At 42.1% G+C, this 20,867-nt stretch overlaps 1 protein-coding gene across 1 annotated transcript; it reads left to right on the top strand.

The window, feature by feature from the left end:
* Positions 1-3,791: 3,791 nt before the first annotated feature.
* LOC139545398 (phytanoyl-CoA hydroxylase-interacting protein-like) lies at positions 3,792-20,153 on the top strand. The gene is made up of 5 exons (XM_071353122.1): positions 3,792-4,077; positions 15,188-15,367; positions 16,811-16,985; positions 18,869-18,986; positions 19,086-20,153. The coding sequence occupies exons 2-5, from the start codon at positions 15,200-15,202 to the stop codon at positions 19,627-19,629; spliced, it is 1,005 nt and encodes a 334-aa protein (XP_071209223.1). The 5' UTR covers positions 3,792-4,077; positions 15,188-15,199; the 3' UTR covers positions 19,630-20,153.
* The last annotated feature ends 714 nt before the right edge of the window (positions 20,154-20,867 follow it).

The raw sequence follows: 20,867 nt of genomic DNA, 5'->3' as shown, positions 1-20,867 counted from the left end.
ACCCTAATAACGCCTTTGACGTATCTACAATCATCTTTAACCTGGCATTTCTGCTTTCCACAATCCAAGTTGTGTTGATAACCTTTCCAATGAATGCTATTAAGTAAATTTTATTTACAATCAGTGTCCTTTGACACAGCACAAATATGCGAGCAAGATTTCTGAACAGGCCTTAGTAGAAGCATGAGTTCTGACAGAAGGTCCATTTACTACGAGAGCAGCAATGGTAGCTCCATTGTCCACCTAGTAGTTCCACCAATCTGTCTTACAGCTTCTGCATATGAGACATGATTGTTTCTATATCTCTGGGCCTCTCTAGCTTCTCTCTGCACCTGGCATCCACCAAATGTAAATCAAAACTAGTAGTTGAATTGACCTCTGTACCCAGTGGGTTGGCACATTTTTCCCTCAACTTAGCATAAGCTCCAGGGACATGGCTTTTGATCTTCTTCCCATTGAGAGTTTCCATTTTAAGAATCTTCCCTTGTTGAGCATGACTAACACAGAATATCAGCAGTCTACCATTTCCAATGAACCGGGCTAGTTTTACATCACCTATCTCTTCCTTTACGTAATTTGTTAATCAGATAGTGTGTAGATGCGGCCCTGTGGTGACATCAAACACCATCACAACTTTCCACTCTAATACATATATCATTACTCTTGTTCCCTACCATCCGTCTTCACGCTCTCTGTACTAGAAGCACCAGTACTTTCAATAGCATGGTGTAATGAATACTCAGGAAGAAAAAGGTGTAGATTCACACGCAGAGCGCGGCAGGTGTTTATTTCGCCTTCGCAGAAGGCAGGAATTTTGGCCACAGGCAGGCAATGGTCATACACAGGTAGGCAAATAGGCAGGTGAATCAAAACTGGGACTGAAGTCTATAACTGGTTCTTACAAATGGGCTAGGAAAAGGCTTAGCAGAGTCAAAATGAACAATACCTCACAAAGCTACAAACAGAATGAATCGAACTAAATAAGGAGCTGATGAGACCTGGTGAGTAACTAACACAGGTGAAAGCAGGTGAAATCAACAAAAATGAAAGACAGGGCTACGTTCAAGAACACAAAGAAACAGAACACAAGTGTCACGCCCTGACCGTAGAGAGCTTTTTATGTCTCTATTTTGGTTTGGTCAGGGTGTGATTTGGGTGGGCATTCTATGTTCATTTTCTATGTTTTGTATTTCTTTGTTGTTTGGCCGGTGTGGTTCTCAATCAGAGGCAGCTGTCTATCGTTGTCTCTGATTGAGAACCATACTTAGGTAGCTTTTTCCCACATGGTTTTTGTGGGTAGTTGTTTTCTGTTTTGTGTCTGCACCAGACAGAACTGTTTCATTTTGTGATTTTGTCTCAGTGTTCAGTTTTAATTAAAAAAGCATGAACACTTACCACGCTGCACTTTGGTCCACACCTTCTTCAACAGACGATCGTTACAACAAGGTTGACTAAGAAAATAAATACAGAACCTTACACATGGTCTCTCTTTTTGTGCGCAGGATTTGAGTTTGGTAAGCCTATTTGAATACAGAAAACATATGTACATTTACAAAGCCATAGTTCAACATATTATTTATAAACAAACAATTTGATATAGTTCAGGAATTGCATGAAAACATAATAGCCTAACAAGCCTGCAATATTTGCAGTAGGTGTCACGCTCTGACCATAGAGAGCCCTCGGGGTTCTCTATGGTGTAATAGGTCAGAGCTTGACTAGGGAGGTTTCTAAGAATTTTTGTTCTATGTTGATGTGTGAGTATGGTTCCCAATTGGAGGCAGCTGAATATCATTGCCTCTAATTGGGGATCATACTTAGGTTGTCATTTTTCCCACCTACGATGTGGGATATTGTTTTGTTTAGTGCCTATGTGCGCTACGTACTGCACGTTCATTAATTCTTTGTTGTTTTGAAGTTTCACTAATAAATATGTGGAACTCTACTCACGCTGCGCCTTGGTCCGATTATTTATATAATGATCGTGACAGTAGGCCTATGCGTCAACATGTTTCAGTTCGGCTGGGCTTGGCGAACCGAACAAGTGTGCTTACATACTCCCTTTAAAACCTTTGCTTAGAAAAACTAGAAAGGTGCAATAGTAGGCCTACTGTTTGTCCATTTTGAGAAGCCGTAGCCAGTATACACTTCCTCAAAATAGTCAGAATTAATCTAAGAACTCGAGAAATCTGTATTCATTTTGACGTGCAAAATGTGCATGAAAATGAGTCAACAAAGACTTTATTGAATAATCTCTAAAGTTGACCAATCCCGGACTTTGGCTCCCGAACTTCGGCTAGCCTCAGAAAAAATGTCCGATCAGCCGAAAAAACTTTTACCAAAGTCCAAACCAAGAACATCACATGTCGTTATAATATATGCACAAACAGTTTCGGCTGGGAAGCGTTCAAACGCCTTAATGCTGTGTCCATGTCCTAGTGGAATCTAGGAAACTCCGACTTGCTAACTGGTTGTACTATACGTGCTGTGTTATGTTCAAGCAGTTAGCAAGTTGAAAATGTCAGAGTTTCCTTGTTACGTCCGTTGTTGGAATAAGACCAAGGTGCAGCGTGGTAGGCGTACATTTTCCTTTTATTTTAAATGACACCAAAAAACAACAAAATACAAAACGAACGTAAAGCTCAGAAAGCAACTACACACAAACAAGATCCCACAAACTAAGGTGGGAAAAAAGGCTGCGTAAGTATGATCCCCAATCAGAGACAACGATAGACAGCTGCCTCTGATTGGGAACCATACCCGGCCAACAAAGAAATAGACAAACTAGAATGCCCACCCAAATCACACCCTGACCTAACCAAATAGAGAAATAAAAAGGCTCTCTAAGGTCAGGGCGTGACATTCCTAGTTCCGACTAGCATGTAAATGCGGCATAAGTTGTGTTGTGACCCTGCTGCTCCAGCCACCTCCATCTTGCCCTTGCATGGCTGGAATGTCTAATGATGAATGATTGCATTTTGATGGAATCAGTAAGCTGTGGCTGGCAAGCCTGAGTGCTGGGTGATAACTCACACAGTCCAGTCCTGGGAAATCACAGAGAGTATCTTTAAATAAAGACAATGCTCCAGCAAACAGACTATTTAGTCACCAATGCCCTAGAGAGAATGAACAACTTTTATGAATGTCCAATATGCACTTAATCACCTCACCTAAAGCTGTCTACACATATTTTTCCAGATTCCATTTTGTCCTACGCTGTCTTTATGATTCAATGATCATATGTGTTATTTCAGCCTCAAACGGCCACATAATATAGGCCTGTGGCAATATCAGCTTTTTCATTTTATTTCTTCAAATAATTAGGTTGCTCTTTCCACTTACAGCAGGACCAACAAAAATGTTTAGAATATGCAAGCACATCTCTATCTTCAAAAATATTTTTCTTTGCAGGCATCCAGTACCAGTCTCTTGTCCCATGGATTGCCAAGGGTGGAGGTACTGTGGAGGATTCCCATATGGTATAACTCTATGAGCTTAAGCACTGGACTACAAGCATCCTCAGCTCCCCCTCCATCCCCTCCTGGCATCATCTGATATACAGTATGAGTCTGTGTAGTCAGATGTAGGATGATTTCTCTGTCAGCTACTGTCAGATACGTAAAGCTGCTGTCCCTGTCCCATTAGAGGCATGCTCGTCAGTGATGTGTAATTGCGTTGCCATTTGTCAGCAAGTTGGTGCTGATGTCGGTGAATGGCTTATCCCAATTGCTCATGCACCTCAGCTGCAAATCTCTTGTTTGTGTTTTCAGCATCAGCAGTTGTTTCGCATTAGGCGATGCAGCTGTACAGCAGACCAGTAAATATCCTTATCAGAGCCCAGCTAGAGGAGGAGAGAGAGGGAGGGAGCGTGTGTGATAGAGGGAGAGTAGAGGAAGATCAAGTGAGAGTAAGAGAAAAGGAGTGTTCATTTTACTTCCTAGTCGGTTTTCCTGGGGGAATCTATCAACGACTGCAGAAGAAAATAAAGGGGTAAAATAGAATAGATTTCTGCAGTCATCTTCTCTGGTTTAGGACCTATTGCATTTTTTTGCATAGACACTCACCTACCGCACGGAGGTAAGGCTATATTTCCATCTGATTTCTCTTCAAGTCGGTCTCTTAATGCATCAAGTGTTCAGAAGGTTAACAACACCTATTGTAGAGCCACAGTAAACAGGATTACAGTTTGTTCATTTATATGCTGGAAATTGCATGCTCTTTTTTCCATGCTTATTACCAGGGCATTCTCCATTTACTGTTTGACACTATGTACTGTAGATACATTGATCCACTGATAATGTGAGTGTGCTTAGTGTTAGAATGCCTGTTTACATGTCTTATTATTGAGGTAGAAAGAATGCTTATATTATGCTATCAGGCAGTCAGTGTTTTTGCGGTTAGTGCATTATGTCACGCCAATGATCTTGTAATAAACTGTTTTGAGTCTCAGCTGTGTTACAGGCATTTAGAATTTGCCACAATGCAGGTGTGATTATCATCAGCCCATGTGTAGAGATCTGTCTATGACTGACAGTCATTAATAACCTGGCTGAAATATGTATTAAACAGTCACAATCACAAACAAGCTTTGAGAGATTACAAGAATCACTGTGCAAATAGGATCCTTTTTGTTGATAGCATAATGATTACCACAATTATCACACAATGATTACCACACAGTAATTACCACACAATGATTACCACACAATGATTACCACATAATGATTACCACACAGTGATTACCACACAGTGATTACCACACAGTGATTCAGTGTAGAGTACACCATATGGTGTAGACAGAGGATACAATTAATTTGAGATCACACAGTCCCTCTACCATGACCTGATCTGGAGCAGAAGGCACGTTAAACTTGCCTCTCTGTCGCCTAATTTCCTCAACCTCAGTCAACTGACTGTCACATATGTATGACCCTCCACCTTATAGGACACATCCCATGACTTGTATCTTATATGCACCTGATACCCACTATAGTAGAAAAATGTCAAAGGCTATGTTTACACAGGCAGACCAATTCTGATATTTTCTCCACTAACTGATCTTTTCACCAATCACGTCAGATCTTTTCACCAATCACGTCAGATCTTTTCACAGCAGATCTTTTTCAGAGCTGATCTGATTGGTCAAAAGACCAATTAGTGAAAAAAATATCAGAATTGGGCTGCCTGTATAAATGCAGTGTATGCAGCAGCATTCTTCACCACACTGTCACAGCACAGTGATAATGTATGCATCAGGGTTCTAGATCACTGGAGAATGAGTAATATGCCCTTCACAGTTCCCACTGTGAACACATCACATATTTACATAACAAACACATATATGAGTCAAACTGTAAAATGTGTTACTATCAAAGGCCAGAGGCAAGAATAAGAATATTTATATTCAATTGCTTTACCCCATAGTGCAATTGATCCATGTAGCTCAATAGTCTGTTTTCTTGCAGATCTAATAAGCTGATTATGGGCAATTAGATAGGGAAAAGACAGTGGAATGAAATCTCTCTCTATTTAGCATACTGATATATAATTAAGAGCTTAGGGAGGACTATTTAAATGATGTGGGGGACTTGCGTTTGAACTGTGTTCAGACATATTCAGTCAGAAAGTGGAGCAAGCACAACTGGAAATTAGGAGGCTTTGATGGTTTTCTCTATGAGAATCTCCTCTTGCCCTAAATTCAGTGTGTGTGAAGAGAGGGAGAGGAGCAGACAGGCAGGCAGCAGCTGGGTAACACAGGAGACCCAGGGAGGGAATGTGTTTGGTGCCACAGCCAGCTCCCTCATCCCTGGTGTGAACAAGCTAGCTCACACATTTCACAGCTCTGTGGCTTTAATGAGCTGCCGCCATCATGAGGTGGACCAGAACACAACGGCTCTTCAGGCCACATACAGTGCATAGTAGAGGGGGCTGGTGGGAGGCGCTATAGCAGGACAGGCACATTGTAAATACGGGAATGGAATAAAAGGAACGGTATCAAACACATCAAACATATGGAAATCACATTTGACTCAGTTCTATTTATTCCTTTCCAGCCATAACAATGAGTCCGTCCTCTTATAGCTCCTCCCACCAGCTCCCTCTGGTACACATAGGGCTGTTGCGGTGACCATATTACCGCCACACCGACAGTCATGAGTCATAGTGTTCTACGTGACCGTTGAGTCATGGTAATCTCTTATTCACTCTGGACATGTGTAAGTTGTACACAACTCACTAATGATAGTCAGGGCGCTAATGGTCTGGTACTAAGGGCTCTATTGTCCCTCTAACCACACTGACATCAATGCAAATACAATCTAAAATCACATCAAACACTTCAAAATAGTAGGTGCTTTTAAAACATACCTCACCGTGATTTATCAATTTTAAAACAGGTTGAAACTGAGTGGAAAACATGGAACTTGTGGATGTTGTTTCAAAGCCTAACACAACTAAATGGACAGTGCTTTCTAACGTGATGATTAATTAAAAACAACCATATGCATATTAGAGCTTATGCAAATGCATAGGCCAAACAGTTGAAGTTGGAAGTTTACATGCACTTAATGTAGGTTGGAGTCATTAAAACTCGTTTTTCAACCACTCCACAAATTTCTTGCTAACAAACTATAGTCTACTTAGTGCAGGACACAAGTAATTTTTCCAACAATTGTTTACAGACAGATTATTTCACTTATAATTCACTGTATCACAATTCCAGTGGGTCAGAAGTTTACATACACTAAGTTGACTGTGCCTTTAAACAGCTTAGAAAATTCCAGAAAATTATGTCATGGCTTTAGACACTTCTGATAGGCTAATTGACGTAATTTGAGTCAATTGGAGGTGTACATGTGGATATATTTCAAGGCCTACCTTCAAACTCAGTGCCTCTTTCCTTGACATCATGGGAAAATCAAAATAAATCAGCCAAGACCTGTAGACCACAAGTCTGGTTCATCCTTGGGAGCAATATCCAAACGCCTGAAGGTACCACGTTCATCTGTACAAACAATAGTACGCAAGTATAAACACCATGGGACCACACAGCCGTCATACCGCTCAGGAAGGAGACGCGGTCTGTCTCCTAGAGATGAACGTGCTTTGGTGGGAAAAGTGCAAATCAATCCCAGAACAACAGCAAAGGACCTTGTGAAGATGCTGGAGGGAACAGGTACAAAAGTATCTATATCCACAGTAAAACGAGTCCTATATCGACATAACCTGAAAGGCCGCTCAGCAAGGAAGAAGCCACTGCTCCAAAACCGCCATTAAAAAAGCCGGGCTATGGTTTGCAACTGCACATGGGACAAAGATCGTACTTTTGGAGAAATGTCCTCTGGTCTGATGAAACAAAAAAATAACTGTTTGGCCATAATGACCATTGTTATGTTTGGAGAGAAAAGGGGGACGCTTGCAAGCCGAAGAACACCATCCCAACCGTGAAGCACGGGGGTGGCAGCATCATGTTGTGGGGGTGCTTTGCTGCAGGAGGGACTGGTGCACTTCACAAAATAGATGGCATCATGAGGAATTAAAATTATGTGGATATATTGAAGCAACATCTCAAGACATCAGTCAGGAAGTTAAAGCTTGGTCGCAAATGGGTCTTACAAATGGACAATGACCCCAAGCATACTTCCAAAGTTGTGGCAAAATGGCTTCAGGACAACAAAGTCGGAGTGGCCATCACAAGCCCTGACTTCAATCCTTTTGAACATTTGTGGGCAGAACTGAAAAAGTGTCTACGATCAAGGAGGTCTACAAACCTGACTCATTTATACCAGCTCTGTTAGGAGGAATGGGCAAAAATTCACCCAACTTATTGAGGGAAGCTTGTGGAAGGCTACACAAAACATTTGATCCAAGTTAAACAATTCAAAGGCAATGCTACCAAATACTAATTGAGTGTATGTCAACTTCTGACCCACTGGGAATGTGATGAAATAAATAAAAGCTGAAATAAATCATTCTCTCTACTATTATTCTGACATTTCACATTCTTAAAATGAAGTGGTGATCCTAACTGACCTAAGGCAGGGAGATTTTACTAGGATTAAATGTCAGGAACTGTGAAAAACTGAGTTTAAATGTATTTGGCTAAGGTGTATGTAAACTTCCGACTTCAACTCTATATAAATGAGCCCAAGCCTCAAAACAAACAGAACAAAAATACAAAAATATACTGATTAAGATATCTTTGGTACATAATTGGTCTAGCCTAAATTAAACAAATTCAGAGAGAGCCTACAATTATAGTGCATTTGATTTAGAATAATAGGGCATAGTAACAAGGCATTTTTTATACTAGGCTGACACATTACCTTTAGCTACAGAATATCTCACCACTGTGCGTTTCCATCTCCTCCTCGCTCCTTCATTCCTTTTTCCAGCACGCAGTGTGAGGGGCTGTCAACAGTTTAATGAAATATGTTTCGTTGTGAAAACATGTTACTATTGATGTTCCCGGAGAGATTTCACTTGGTTTCCCAAATTAAGCACTGGGTATCTGCAGGAACAGGGTTGGAGAGTCCATGGCATACAGAGTTTAGGAGAAATATCACCTATCACGCAACAAAATAACTGGAGTAGCTTACCTGACATGAGTGAAATGAACCGGTGGGAAAGTGGCCTCTATTCGCTAATCGAGTGCATAAGGATGATATGTATTTTTTTCTCTTGCCCCTGTTCCTGCACATTTCATAATGGGCCATTCTGAATCTCAACTACTTTTACAAACAGTACCAGTCAAAAGTTTGGACACACCTACTCATTCCAGGGTTTTTCTTAATTTTTACAATTCTCTACATTGTCGAATAATATTGAAGACATCAAAACTATGAAATAACACATGAAAACATGTCGTAACCAAAAAAGTGCATTTTATATTTGAGATTCTTCAAAGTAGCCAACTTTTGCCTTGATGACAGCTTTGCACACTCTTGGCATTCTCTCAACCAGCTTCACCTGGAATGATTTTCCAACAGTCTTGAAGGAGTTCCCACATATGCTGAGCACGTGTTGGCTGCTTTTCCTTCACTCTGCGGTCCAACTCATCCCAAACCATTTCAATTGGGTTGAGGTTGGGTGATTGTGGAGGCCAGGTCATCTGATGCAGCACTCCATCACTCTTCTTCTAGGTCAAATTGCCCTTACACAGACTGGAGGTGTGTTGGGTCATTGTCCTGTTGAAAAACAAATGATAGTCCCACTAAGCACAAATCAGAAGGGATGGCGTATCACTGCTGAATGCTGTGGTAGCCATGCTGGTTACCTGATGCAAGGAACAGATGACTAGCTTTTTTTGCGACTTTCTCAAATCATCAATAGCCTAGTCGCATCACGCAGGCCATTATTTTTTGATTTCTGAAGCATTCTATGGTTTGTATCATTCACAACTAAAGTTACCAAATAACTTTAAATCTAGTTTATAGGTCCTGTTTCAAATGATCAGGTTTAATAGCGGCTTCATTTACATTTACATTTAAGTCATTTAGCAGACGCTCTTATCCAGAGCGACTTACAAATTGGTGCATTCACCTTATGATATCCAGTGGAACAACCACTTTACAATAGTGCATCTAACTCTTTTAAGGGGGGGGGGGTTAGAAGGATTACTTTATCCTATCCTAGGTATTCCTTAAAGAGGTGGGGTTTCAGGTGTCTCCGGAAGGTGGTGATTGACTCCGCTGACCTGGCGTCGTGAGGGAGTTTGTTCCACCATTGGGGTGCCAGAGCAGCGAACAGTTTTGACTGGGCTGAGCGGGAACTGTACTTCCTCAGAGGTAGGGAGGCGAGCAGGCCAGAGGTGGATGAACGCAGTGCCCTTGTTTGGGTGTAGGGCCTGATCAGAGCCTGAAGGTACGGAGGTGCCGTTCCCCTCACAGCTCCGTAGGCAAGCACCATGGTCTTGTAGCGGATGCGAGCTTCAACTGGAAGCCAGTGGAGAGAGCGGAGGAGCGGGGTGACGTGAGAGAACTTGGGAAAGTTGAACACCAGACGGGCTGCGGCGTTCTGGATGAGTTGTAGGGGTTTAATGGCACAGGCAGGGAGCCCAGCCAACAGCGAGTTGCAGTAATCCAGACGGGAGATGACAAGTGCCTGGATTAGGACCTGCGCCGCTTCCTGCGTGAGGCAGGGTCGTACTCTGCGAATGTTGTAGAGCATGAACCTACAGGAACGGGTCACCGCCTTGATGTTAGTTGAGAACGACAGGGTGTTGTCCAGGATCACGCCAAGGTTCTTAGCACTCTGGGAGGAGGACACAATGGAGTTGTCAACCGTGATGGCGAGATCATGGAACGGGCAGTCCTTCCCCGGGAGGAAGAGCAGCTCCGTCTTGCCGAGGTTCAACTTGAGGTGGTGATCCGTCATCCACACTGATATGTCTGCCAGACATGCAGAGATGCGATTCACCACCTGGTTATCAGAGGGGGGAAAGGAGAAGATTAATTGTGTGTCGTCTGCATAGCAATGATAGGAGAGACCATGTGAGGATATGACAGAGCCAAGTGACTTGGTGTATAGCGAGAATAGGAGAGGGCCTAGAACAGAGCCCTGGGGGACACCAGTGGTGAGAGCACGTGGTGCGGAGACAGATTCTCGCCACGCCACCTGGTAGGAGCGACCTGTCAGGTAGGACGCAATCCAAGCGTGGGCCGCGCCGGAGATGCCCAGCTCGGAGAGGGTGGAGAGGAGGATCTGATGGTTCACAGTATCAAAGGCAGCCGATAGGTCTAGAAGGATGAGAGCAGAGGAGAGAGAGTTAGCTTTAGCAGTGCGGAGCGCCTCCGTGACACAGAGAAGAGCAGTCTCAGTTGAATGACTAGTCTTGAAACCTGACTGATTTGGATCAAGAAGGTCATTCTGAGAGAGATAGCAGGAGAGCTGGCCAAGGACGGCACGTTCATGTGAGCACTCGCTCCAGAATGGGAAAAATATCCTTTCTATTTTATTCAGCTAAGTTCAACTATATTCTTCTTACTATAAAATCATATAATATACAGTATAATAATGGTACAGGACCTATAATGATGTATTGTATGCTAAATGAACAAGCCTATGGCCTATGGCATGGCAGAATAACATTCAGTAGTCCAACTCATATTCTGTTCTTCTGAAATAGACTTATTGTGATGGTGTATATTCGATTGATTTATTAGACTATTTTCAAATGTAGCTGTTCCAAAGGCGCATGACAGAGGCTTGTATGCGTGGAGGCCTGGAGACGCTATAGGTGTTTATGTTAATTAACAGTAAATTACCGTGAAACCAGCAGTCTTTTGCATGACAATAACCGGCTGGCAATATTTAATGACCGCCACAGCCCTAGGTGAGCAGATGCACTACAGAACCAGGCAGTATGTACACCCATGTGTGACACAGTGAACCTCACATACTGTAAACCACACACGCAGTCTCTTCACCATCCACTCACTGTAACATCCACTCTCACTAATAAACAAATATCACACAATATAACAGAGATGCTGTCTGTACTACTACTGTTTATTGCTAGCCGCATACTGCTGAGCATCTTACTGTTACAACACATGTTATATGTGTCTGTTCTTATAATCATGGAAATATACCATATTTCGTGTTGTACCAAGCTATTGGCATTATGAGATGGGAGAAAAATAGGACATGGAAGGTAAAGAAGGATGACAGAGATACAAAAAAAATACATTATATGCTAAGTGTAAGGCATGGATAGAAAGATGAGCCGAACAACTTCTCATTTCGATGATTAATATTTAATCCAACTGCTAGGTCTGCATAAAACTTAATTACATCAAAGGCTAGTTCAAAGACAACTCGGGAACATACATGAAACCCAATAACCTTTCCCCAGGTCAAGGATCCTGGTGAGGAGACATTAACATTTATATAATTATACAATGATAATTCCTCTCAGGAATTACTGAGGGTGAAAACATGCAACTGAAAAGAAGCCAGTAGAGTGGAGTACACAAGTTGATGCCTTCCCTGCCTGTCTTTCATACTCACAGCAGCCAGGACCGGAGAGGGAGATAATTGTTTTTACCCTGGAAGGCACATCAATGGCATCATCAATTCAGGAGAGGGAATGTGACAGCTAATCAAAAACAATAGGCTAACCCACAGATTACACACACTCCAGTCTTCAAGGCTATGTTCACCAGCCTGAATCCCCTGGCTGTTATGGGCAAATAAATAAGACCATAGATAACCTTATCCTGTCAATTCACGGTTTTTCTATTTCTTCCAACACGTCAGATGCCATATCCCCTGAGTTGCACTCGTTCTGCTTGCTCAGCTTTCATAGTGCTCTGAGCACCATAGGAAATACATTCAATCAGAGATGACATCCAACTTAAGAAAAGTTTGATTCAATTTTACTCAGAAGTTCTGTTAAAGGCCCAGTGCAGTCGAAAACGTGATTTTCTTGTTTAATGCAGTGCATTCGGAAAGTATTCACACCCCTTGCCTTTTTCCACATTTTGTTACATTACAGCCTTATTCTAAAATGGATTAAATAAAAAAATGTCATCGTGAACCTACACACAATACCCCATAATCACAAAGTGAAAACAGGTTTATAGAAATGTTTGCAAATTTATGAAAATAAATAACAAAAATACCTTATTTACGTAAGTATTCAGAGCCTTTGGTATAAGACTCGAAATTAAGCTCAGGTGCATCCTGTTTCCATTGATCATCCTTCAGATGTTTCTACAACTTGGAGCCACCTGTGGTAAATTCAATTGATTGGACATGATTTGGAAAGGCACACACCAGTCTATATAAGGTCCCACAGTTGACAGGGCATGTCAGAGCAAAAACCAAGCCATGAGGTCTAAGAAATTGTCCGTAGAGCTCCGAGAGAGGATTGTGTCGAGGCAGAGATAGGGGGAAGGGTAACAACACATTTCTGCAGCACTGAAGGTCCCCAAGAATACAGTGGCATCCATCATTCTTAAATGGAAGAAGTTTGGAACACCAAGACTCTTCCCCAGAGCTGGCCACCCAGCCAAACTGAGAAACCGGGGGAGAAGGGCCTTGGTCAGGGAGGAGAACAAGAACCCGATGGTCACTCTGACAGAGCTCTAGAGTTCTTCTGTGGAGATGGGAGACCCTTCCCGAAGGACAACCATCTCTGCAGCACTCCACCAATCAGGCCTTTATAGTAGAGTGGCCAGACGGAAGCCACTCCTCAGTAAAATACACATGCTCGCTTGGAGATTGACAAAAGGCACCTAAAGAACTCAAAGACCATGATAAACAAGATTCTCTGGTCTGATGAAACCAAGATGGAACTCTTTGGCCTGAATGCCAACGGTCACGTCAGGAGGAAACCTGGCGCCATCCCTCCGCTGGAGCATGGTGGTGGCAGCATCATGCTGTAGGGATGTTTTTCAGCGGCAGGGACTGGGAGACTAGTCAGGATCGAGGGAAAGATGAGTGGAGCAAAGTACAGAGAGATCCTTGATGAAAATCTGTTCCAGAGTGCTCAGGACCTCAGAGTGTGGCGAAGGTTCACCTTCCAACTGGAAAACGACCCTAAGCACACAGCCAAGTTAATGCAGGACTGGCTTCGGTACAAGTCTCTGAATGTCCTTCAGTGGCCCAGCCAGAGCCCGGACTTGAACCTGATCGAACATCTCTGGAGAGACCTGAAAATAGCTGTGCAGCAACGCTCCCATCCAACCTGACAGAGCTCGAGAGGATCTGTAGAGAAGAATGGGAGAAACTCCCTAAATACAGGTGTCAAGCTTGTGGCGTCATACCCAAGAACACTCGAGGCTATAATTGCTGCCAAAGGTGCTTCAACAAAGTATTGAGTAAAGGGTCTGAATACTTATGTAAATGTGATATTTCTGGTTTTTATTTTGAATAAATTAGCAAAAAATAATAATAAAAGTAACTGTTTTTGCTTTGTCATTATGGGGTATTGTGTGTAGATTGATAGGAAAAATCTATTTGATCCATTTTAGAATAATAGCTGTAACCTAACAAAATGTGAAAAAGTCAAGGGGTCTGAATACTTTCTGAATGCACAGTATATATTTCCACACTATGAGTTTGGAATAATACTATGAAATTGTGAAAATTATGATAATGTCCTATTAGTGTAAGAGCTGTTTGAAAAGACCACCTGAAATGTCAGCCTGTTTTGGTGGGATGGAGTTTTGGGCTGCCTGGTGACATCACCAGGAGGTAAATTAGTTAATTTAATAAGAAAGAGAGTTTCAAACCTTTCTGCCAATAACAGCTAGTTTTCAGATTTCTCCTCCCCAGACCACTCCCAGACAGTCCTTGCAAAATCCTTGCTTGAGAAATTGCTCTTTACTAAGATGTTTTTTTGTTTTTTTTACCATTTTGATTGAAAACAATCACAGGAGGGCACTTAATTGTTACCCAGAAATAATTTGATATTGGACCTTTAAGCATTGGACCTTTAAGCTCTGACTGTAGGATCCTTTCCTTAGATTTGCAGATGAGGTAAATGAGGTAATGTAAAGCTAGAGGATTGAACATGGTGGCCAATGCTGCCTGGTTGCCAGGCGACTGCTGTTGGTGGATTATGAAGTAAGGAGAACCTGCAGAGACCAGTCAATTGGCTGTGGGCGTAATATAGGGTTGTATATTGTGATGAAGGAAAAGCCAGTGGAGGGCGAAAGAGGGAGGGTGGGAGGAGAGAGAGAAGGGCAGCAAATACGGCAGAGGAGTGGAGATGTGGCCACAGACAGGTCCCCTGACTAAAGGTTAATTGAATTTGGTCTGAGGCATGTTCCGTAGCTGGCAGTGTCATTGTTGTCTAATCTTTTTCCATCTTGGTGTTTTAGCACAGTATTTGTCCCAGCCCTCTATGCATGATGAGGAAGTTGAGAAAGTGAGGTGTTTTAGCACAGTATTTGTCCCAGCCCTCTATGCATGGTGAGGAAGTTGAGAAAGTGAAACTAATCTAACAGTCGATACATCCAATCGTGTTTCATTGATTAGTATTAAAAGTCACAATGGATTTAGAATGATCAAAAATAGCTTCAAAGGAAGGAATTGAGTTTGGACATGGGAAAATATTGCAACGTAGCTATTTCACTGGAGGTTTTTTTATTCTATAAAATGTTCTCAGTCCTGTACCTATAAGTCTTTATTACAATGTTACAATCTGATCCCATCTGATCTCCTTTTTCTTCTTGTTCAGCGGCTAACAACCATGGAGACAGCCCTTTCCACCCCCCATAATATCCAGATCTGTGAGGTGACCTGCGACTCCTTCCGCATCGGCTGGGACATGACCCCTGAGGATACTGCCAAGGCCACACACTTCTTCATCGACCTCAGCCGCAAGGAGGGCGGGGATCCCAACCGCTTCAAGCACAGGGTCTGTCTGACAGACTGTCACTGTTTTTCTCCCTCATAAGACCTCCCCAGGCCCCCCATCCTTCCCCCTTAACTGAATGACCATTACCGTCATGACTCTGACTCCCACTGTCTAGAGCCATGTTTTTAACATCATTCCATCCTGTTCTCCAATAAAAGACATTTCACTACAACATGGGATGTGATATGTTTTGATATAACCCGAGATGGCCTTGCATGAGACAGTGTCTATGCAGAGCTATAGTTCTTATAGATACTGTGTAGTTCAGCACATAAAAGTCTGGTACTGCACTGCAGCAGTTACAACCCAGAGATCAGTGGTAGTGCTGTTTCAGTAACTTCCAGTACACGAGAATGAGAATTGTGTGCTGCAAAACAGCTTCGGGCAAGCAGCTCATTGTCACATTTCTTTCCTCTTCAATGGCTAAAAACTGACAAAGCCTAAAAACTGCAGCTCTGTTCTCTTCGCTATGAACTGTGATTTTATTCCAGACCAATCGCTGAACTGTGCTACTCTACACTACCCATAATTTCTTCCTTTTATTTTCCAACATAATGGAGGTAAAAAATATATAGGCTTAGCTAATTGCGATCATTATATAAAATACAAGAATGATTGAAATAGAAAATGAAGTGACCGTTATTTACAATGGGATCCTTCCGAACAGACAGAAATTATGCATTGCAGCAGATTCAATTGCCTTACTGTTGGAAGGACCTAGGGCTATTATTTGAGGTAATCTCTTATCTTGTGACAGAGGGAGAATGTGAATGATTGAAATAAAAGATGTCATGCTCAGTCATCCCTAATGAGTGCTTCTGAGCATTACTTACCTCTACACCTACAGTATCCACACGTTAGATACTTGATTACCTACTTTGGTAAGGTTCTCTATTTATTGTCATTTCTATCTCATAAGTCCTTTCCATATTTCACACATTTGAGTCAGCAATGCAAGATATTCCTTTTTCTTCGTTTCTGATCAGTTAGTGTCCTGGAGTTGTTCTGTGCTGAATATACTTTAGTCTTATTCTCCCCTCAGCCTTTACAAATCTCCTGACTTCCGTTGTCCAGAGCTGTGCCGAGTGCTTGATAGGAAGCGTGTTTCTATCACTCAGGAATCAAAGTGACACAAACAAATTTGCACCAGGGTGGTTGCCATGGATATGTGGCCCCTCTGAGCTTGTTGCAATTAGTTCTGAGCTTGTTGCGTCTTAGAGCCCCTGGCCAAAACAAAGCCACTAATTTGGTTAGATATACAGCAGCTTAGCTAGACCAGTTTGTACCACAATATGTGGCAGAAATGTAAAATTCACGAGTATGATTACATAATAAGCATTTAGAAACTACCGAAAATTGCCTTTTTATCAATGAATTGCTGTACTCTAGTAATTCAACTAATGAGTTACTTGAATTAACATGTATCTTTGTTTCACCCATTAGGATGTGCCCACCAAATTGGTGGCCAAGGCGGTACCCTTACCCATGGCAGTGAGAGGCCATTGGTTCCTGAGCCCGCGGACAGAGTACTGTGTTGCTGTGCAGACAGCAGTAAGACAGGCAGATGGAGAGTACCTGGTGTCTGAATGGAGCAGGGTGGTCGAGTTCTGCACAGGGGGTATGTCTGCCAGATCCCTACATTTGTTTCCGTTACGTTTTTTAGTTTTTAAAGTGGCTTTGAGATTGTACTTGGTATGAAAAGCACTATATAAAATAAATCTATTATTATTTTTATAGAAGTACAAAGGGCCGGCTCCAGCCTTTAAGCAAGATTTAGTTGGGGGGCACGCCACCTCGCGGCAAAACATTTTAGTGGCCCCCCTCTTGACAGTGAAGAGAAAAAACTCAGTTTTAAAAGTACATTTCCTGCAATGCTACACATTTTGCCATGGGGCGTAGAGAAAATGTTGCAGATTTACAGAAAGTTTTCTGCAATTCCACACATTTTGCCATGGGACGGAGAGAGAACTTTAGCTGTTTTAAAGTAATGACGTTTGCCATGTTTATCCAGCAGCACACCACCGTACATCCCACTGCTGGATTGCTTCTGAAGCTAAGCAGGGATGGTCCTGGGTGGGAGACCAGATACTGCTGAAATTTATGTTCGAGGGCCAGTAGGAGGCACTCTATCTCAATGATTGGGGACATTGCCCTGTGTAGGGTGCCGTCTTTTCAATAAGACGTTAAACGGGTGTTCTGACTCTCTGTGGTCACTAAAGATCCAATGGCACTTATTGTAGACTAGGGGTGTTAACCCTGGTATCCTGGCTAAATTCCCAATGTGTCAATCATACCATCATGGTCACCTAATCATCCCCAGCATCCAATTGGCTCATTAATCTCCCCTCCTCTGCCCTGTAACTATTCCCCAAGTTGTTGCTGTAAATGAGAATGTGTTCTCAGTCAACTTACCTGGTAAAATAAGGTTTAAACAAATAAAAATATGATCTGAGTGAAAATTACTAACGAAATCAATGGGGGCCCCATGGAGGTCAGGGCCCGTGGACACTTGCCCTGCGTGACTAGTCGATATGTGGCCATGATTACTACAAGTTTATTACTACAAGTCAAAACATTGTTAGCTGACATGGCTAATTGAGTGACTGTCAGTGTCACATAACAAGAGAAAAACTGCTGATCCACAACCAAATTTAGAAAATGCACCTGGTGTATTCTACTATTCTTACTCTCAATAATAAGTTGAGACCCCAACTGGGGTCCATATACACTACCATACAAAAGTTTGGGGTCACTTAGAAATGTCCTTGTTTTTGAAAGAAAAGCACATTTTTCGTCTGAAGAATCTGTCAGAATCAGTCAGGAAGCTAAAGCTTGGTCGCAAATGGGTCTTCCAAATGGACAATGACCCCAAGCATACTTCCAAAGTTGTGGGAAAATGACTTAAGGACAACAAAGTCAACGTATTGGAGTGGCCATCACAAAGCCCTAACCTCAATCCTATAGAAAATTTGTGGGCAGAACTGAAAAAGAGTGTGCGAGCAAGGAGGCCTACAAACCTGACTCAGTTACACCAGCTCTGTCATGAGGAATGGGACAAAATTCCCCCAACTTATTGTGGGAAGCTTGTGGAAGGCTACCTGAAACGTTTGACCCAAGTTAAACAATTTAAAGGCAATGCTACCAAATACTAATTGAGTGTATGTAAACTTCTGACCCACTGGGAATATGATGAAAGAAACAAAATCTGAAATAAATCTTTCTCTCTACTGTTATTCTGACATTTCACATTCTTGAAATAAGTGGTGATCCAAACTGACCTAAGACAGGGAATTATTACTAGGATTAAATGTCAGGAATTGTGAAAAACTGAGTTGATATGTATTTGGCTAAGGTGTATGTAAACTTCCGACTTCAACTGTATATACAGTATTTACACACACACACAGTATAACCAGCTCTAGACTATAGATTCAATTGAATATGCCCAAAAAAAGGATTTGAAGCAGGAACTTCATAACTGACAGTTGTTATATGACACAGATTATGCCATGGACCACCTCAAACAGCTCCTTGGCAAAGCGAAGGGTTCTGCTGGAAGATTGCTAAGGTTCTCTATATTCTATCGCAACCAGCACCCTGATTATTTTCAATATGTCAGGTCAGTGCCACACGATTCTCTGTAAATACACACAGGTATATATGGATGTGCTGTGAAGTTCAATAACAAAACTTACAAATGTTTCTCCTCTTCTGTTAGAACTGAGTGTGGGGGACTGATGCGCCCAGCCATGAAAGACAATAGTGGAAGCCATGGCTCTCCTATCAACAGCAAACTGCAGGGAGTCTTCCTCAGCTGCAACACTGAGTTTGACACAGGTCTTCCTCCAAACGACTCCCCCTATGGCCCCCTGCGTTTCCAGATCCCGGCCGGGAACCTGCTAAATCGCAACACTAATCTTTACTTTGCTGACTTCTACTGTATGTACACAGCCTATCACTACGTGGTGTTGGTACTGGCCCCTTCTGGCTCAGAGGGGGATAACTTCTGCCGTAGTAGTCTCCCCCTGCTGGACCTGACTGCCAACCCCTTCCTGACATACATCCCCTCCCAGAGGCAAGGGGAAGAGACCTTGTTCTGCCACGCCAGTGATGTCATCCTGGAGGTGCTGTACACAGAGCCGATACATCTGGAGCAGGGCAGTGTGGTGAAGATCAGTGGCCACCACCAGATGAGCCAGACCACGGCCAACGCCAAGAAGGACCCCAGCTGCAAGGTGTGCAACATCAGTGTGGGCCGCTGAGAGAACGGGCTGGACTGACAGGCTTTAGAGAACAGTGAGGATGTGTGTAGGCATAGCTGCAGATGTAGAGAAATGGGCAGAGCGATTTCATCTGTCTCGTAGTGTAAGGTAAAGTACCACAACTGGGACAGCCCATCTCTTGGGGTATGTGCATGCTGGCTGCCCCATCCCTCTCCGTCGCTACTAGTATTCCAAATCTCCAAAATCATCAATCATCATGTGGACCCAAAGAAAGGCACTATAGATTATGGGTTTACAGTTTGATACAGAGGACCATATGTTTGAGATCCTCCATTGCTAGAGGAAGCTGTGATGTACACATTGTGTAACACTGTATTTGTCAAATAACATTTCGTATGATATACATTTCCATCTTTTCCTTACAGTACCTGTTGGTCTTAGATGATTCCAATATTTCTTGTACTTTAAAACACACTGTCAATTGAATTACTATTTGAAAATGTTCAAACATTATGTTATTTAGTCAATGCTTATGATAAGTGAATAATAAAGATTTGAATTGACTGTAGGATGTAATTTGGTCAAAAAGAGAATGCCCCAAACCAATGCCCACAACAGATGTGTCATGATTCCTGTGATCAGACATTGCTAAACCATTTTCAGAGTGACACAATAGCTGTGAATGGTGCAGTGGTGCAAACAGTGGTGCAAAAAGTACTCAACACTCATAGTTGAGTAAAAGTAAAGATACTTTAATAGAAAATGACTCAAGTAAAAGTGAAAGTCCCCAAGTAAAATACTAATTGAGTAAAAGTCTTAAAGTATTTTGTTGAAATATACTGTACTTAAGTACCAAAAGTAAATGTAGTTGTTAAAATATACTTAAGTATCAAAAGTAATAGTAACAATAATAAAAAATTCCTTATATTAAGCAAACCAGACGGCACAATTTTCTTTATTTTTTACGGATAGCCAGGGTCACACTCCAACACTCAGACACTCAGACATTTTTAAAAACTAAGGATTTGTGTTTAGTGAGTCCGCCAGATCAGAGGCCGTAGGGATGACCTGGGATGTTCACTTGATAAGTGTGCAAATTGGAACATTTTCTGTCCTGCTAAGCATTCAAAATGTAACGAGTACTTTGGATGTCAGGGAAAATGTATGGAGTAAAAGTTGTCAAAAATATAAATATTTAAGTAAAGTACCGATACCCCAAAAAATGACTTAAGTAGTTCTTTAAAGTATTTTTACATAAGTACTTTAGAACACTGATC

Source organism: Salvelinus alpinus, chromosome 19, assembly GCF_045679555.1.
Source record: "Salvelinus alpinus chromosome 19, SLU_Salpinus.1, whole genome shotgun sequence".
Lineage (NCBI taxonomy): Eukaryota > Metazoa > Chordata > Actinopteri > Salmoniformes > Salmonidae > Salvelinus > Salvelinus alpinus.
This window is presented reverse-complemented; position numbering and strand designations above follow the sequence as displayed.

Excerpts from the sequence above, each read along its gene's own strand:
- LOC139545398 (XM_071353122.1), top strand. The coding sequence starts at position 15,200 with ATGGAGACAGCCCTTTCCACCCCCCATAATATCCAGATCTGTGAGGTG. Across the intron at positions 15,368-16,810 it reads CCAACCGCTTCAAGCACAGG|GATGTGCCCACCAAATTGGT; the intron begins GTCTGTCTGACA and ends TTCACCCATTAG. Across the intron at positions 16,986-18,868 it reads GGTCGAGTTCTGCACAGGGG|ATTATGCCATGGACCACCTC; the intron begins GTATGTCTGCCA and ends TATATGACACAG.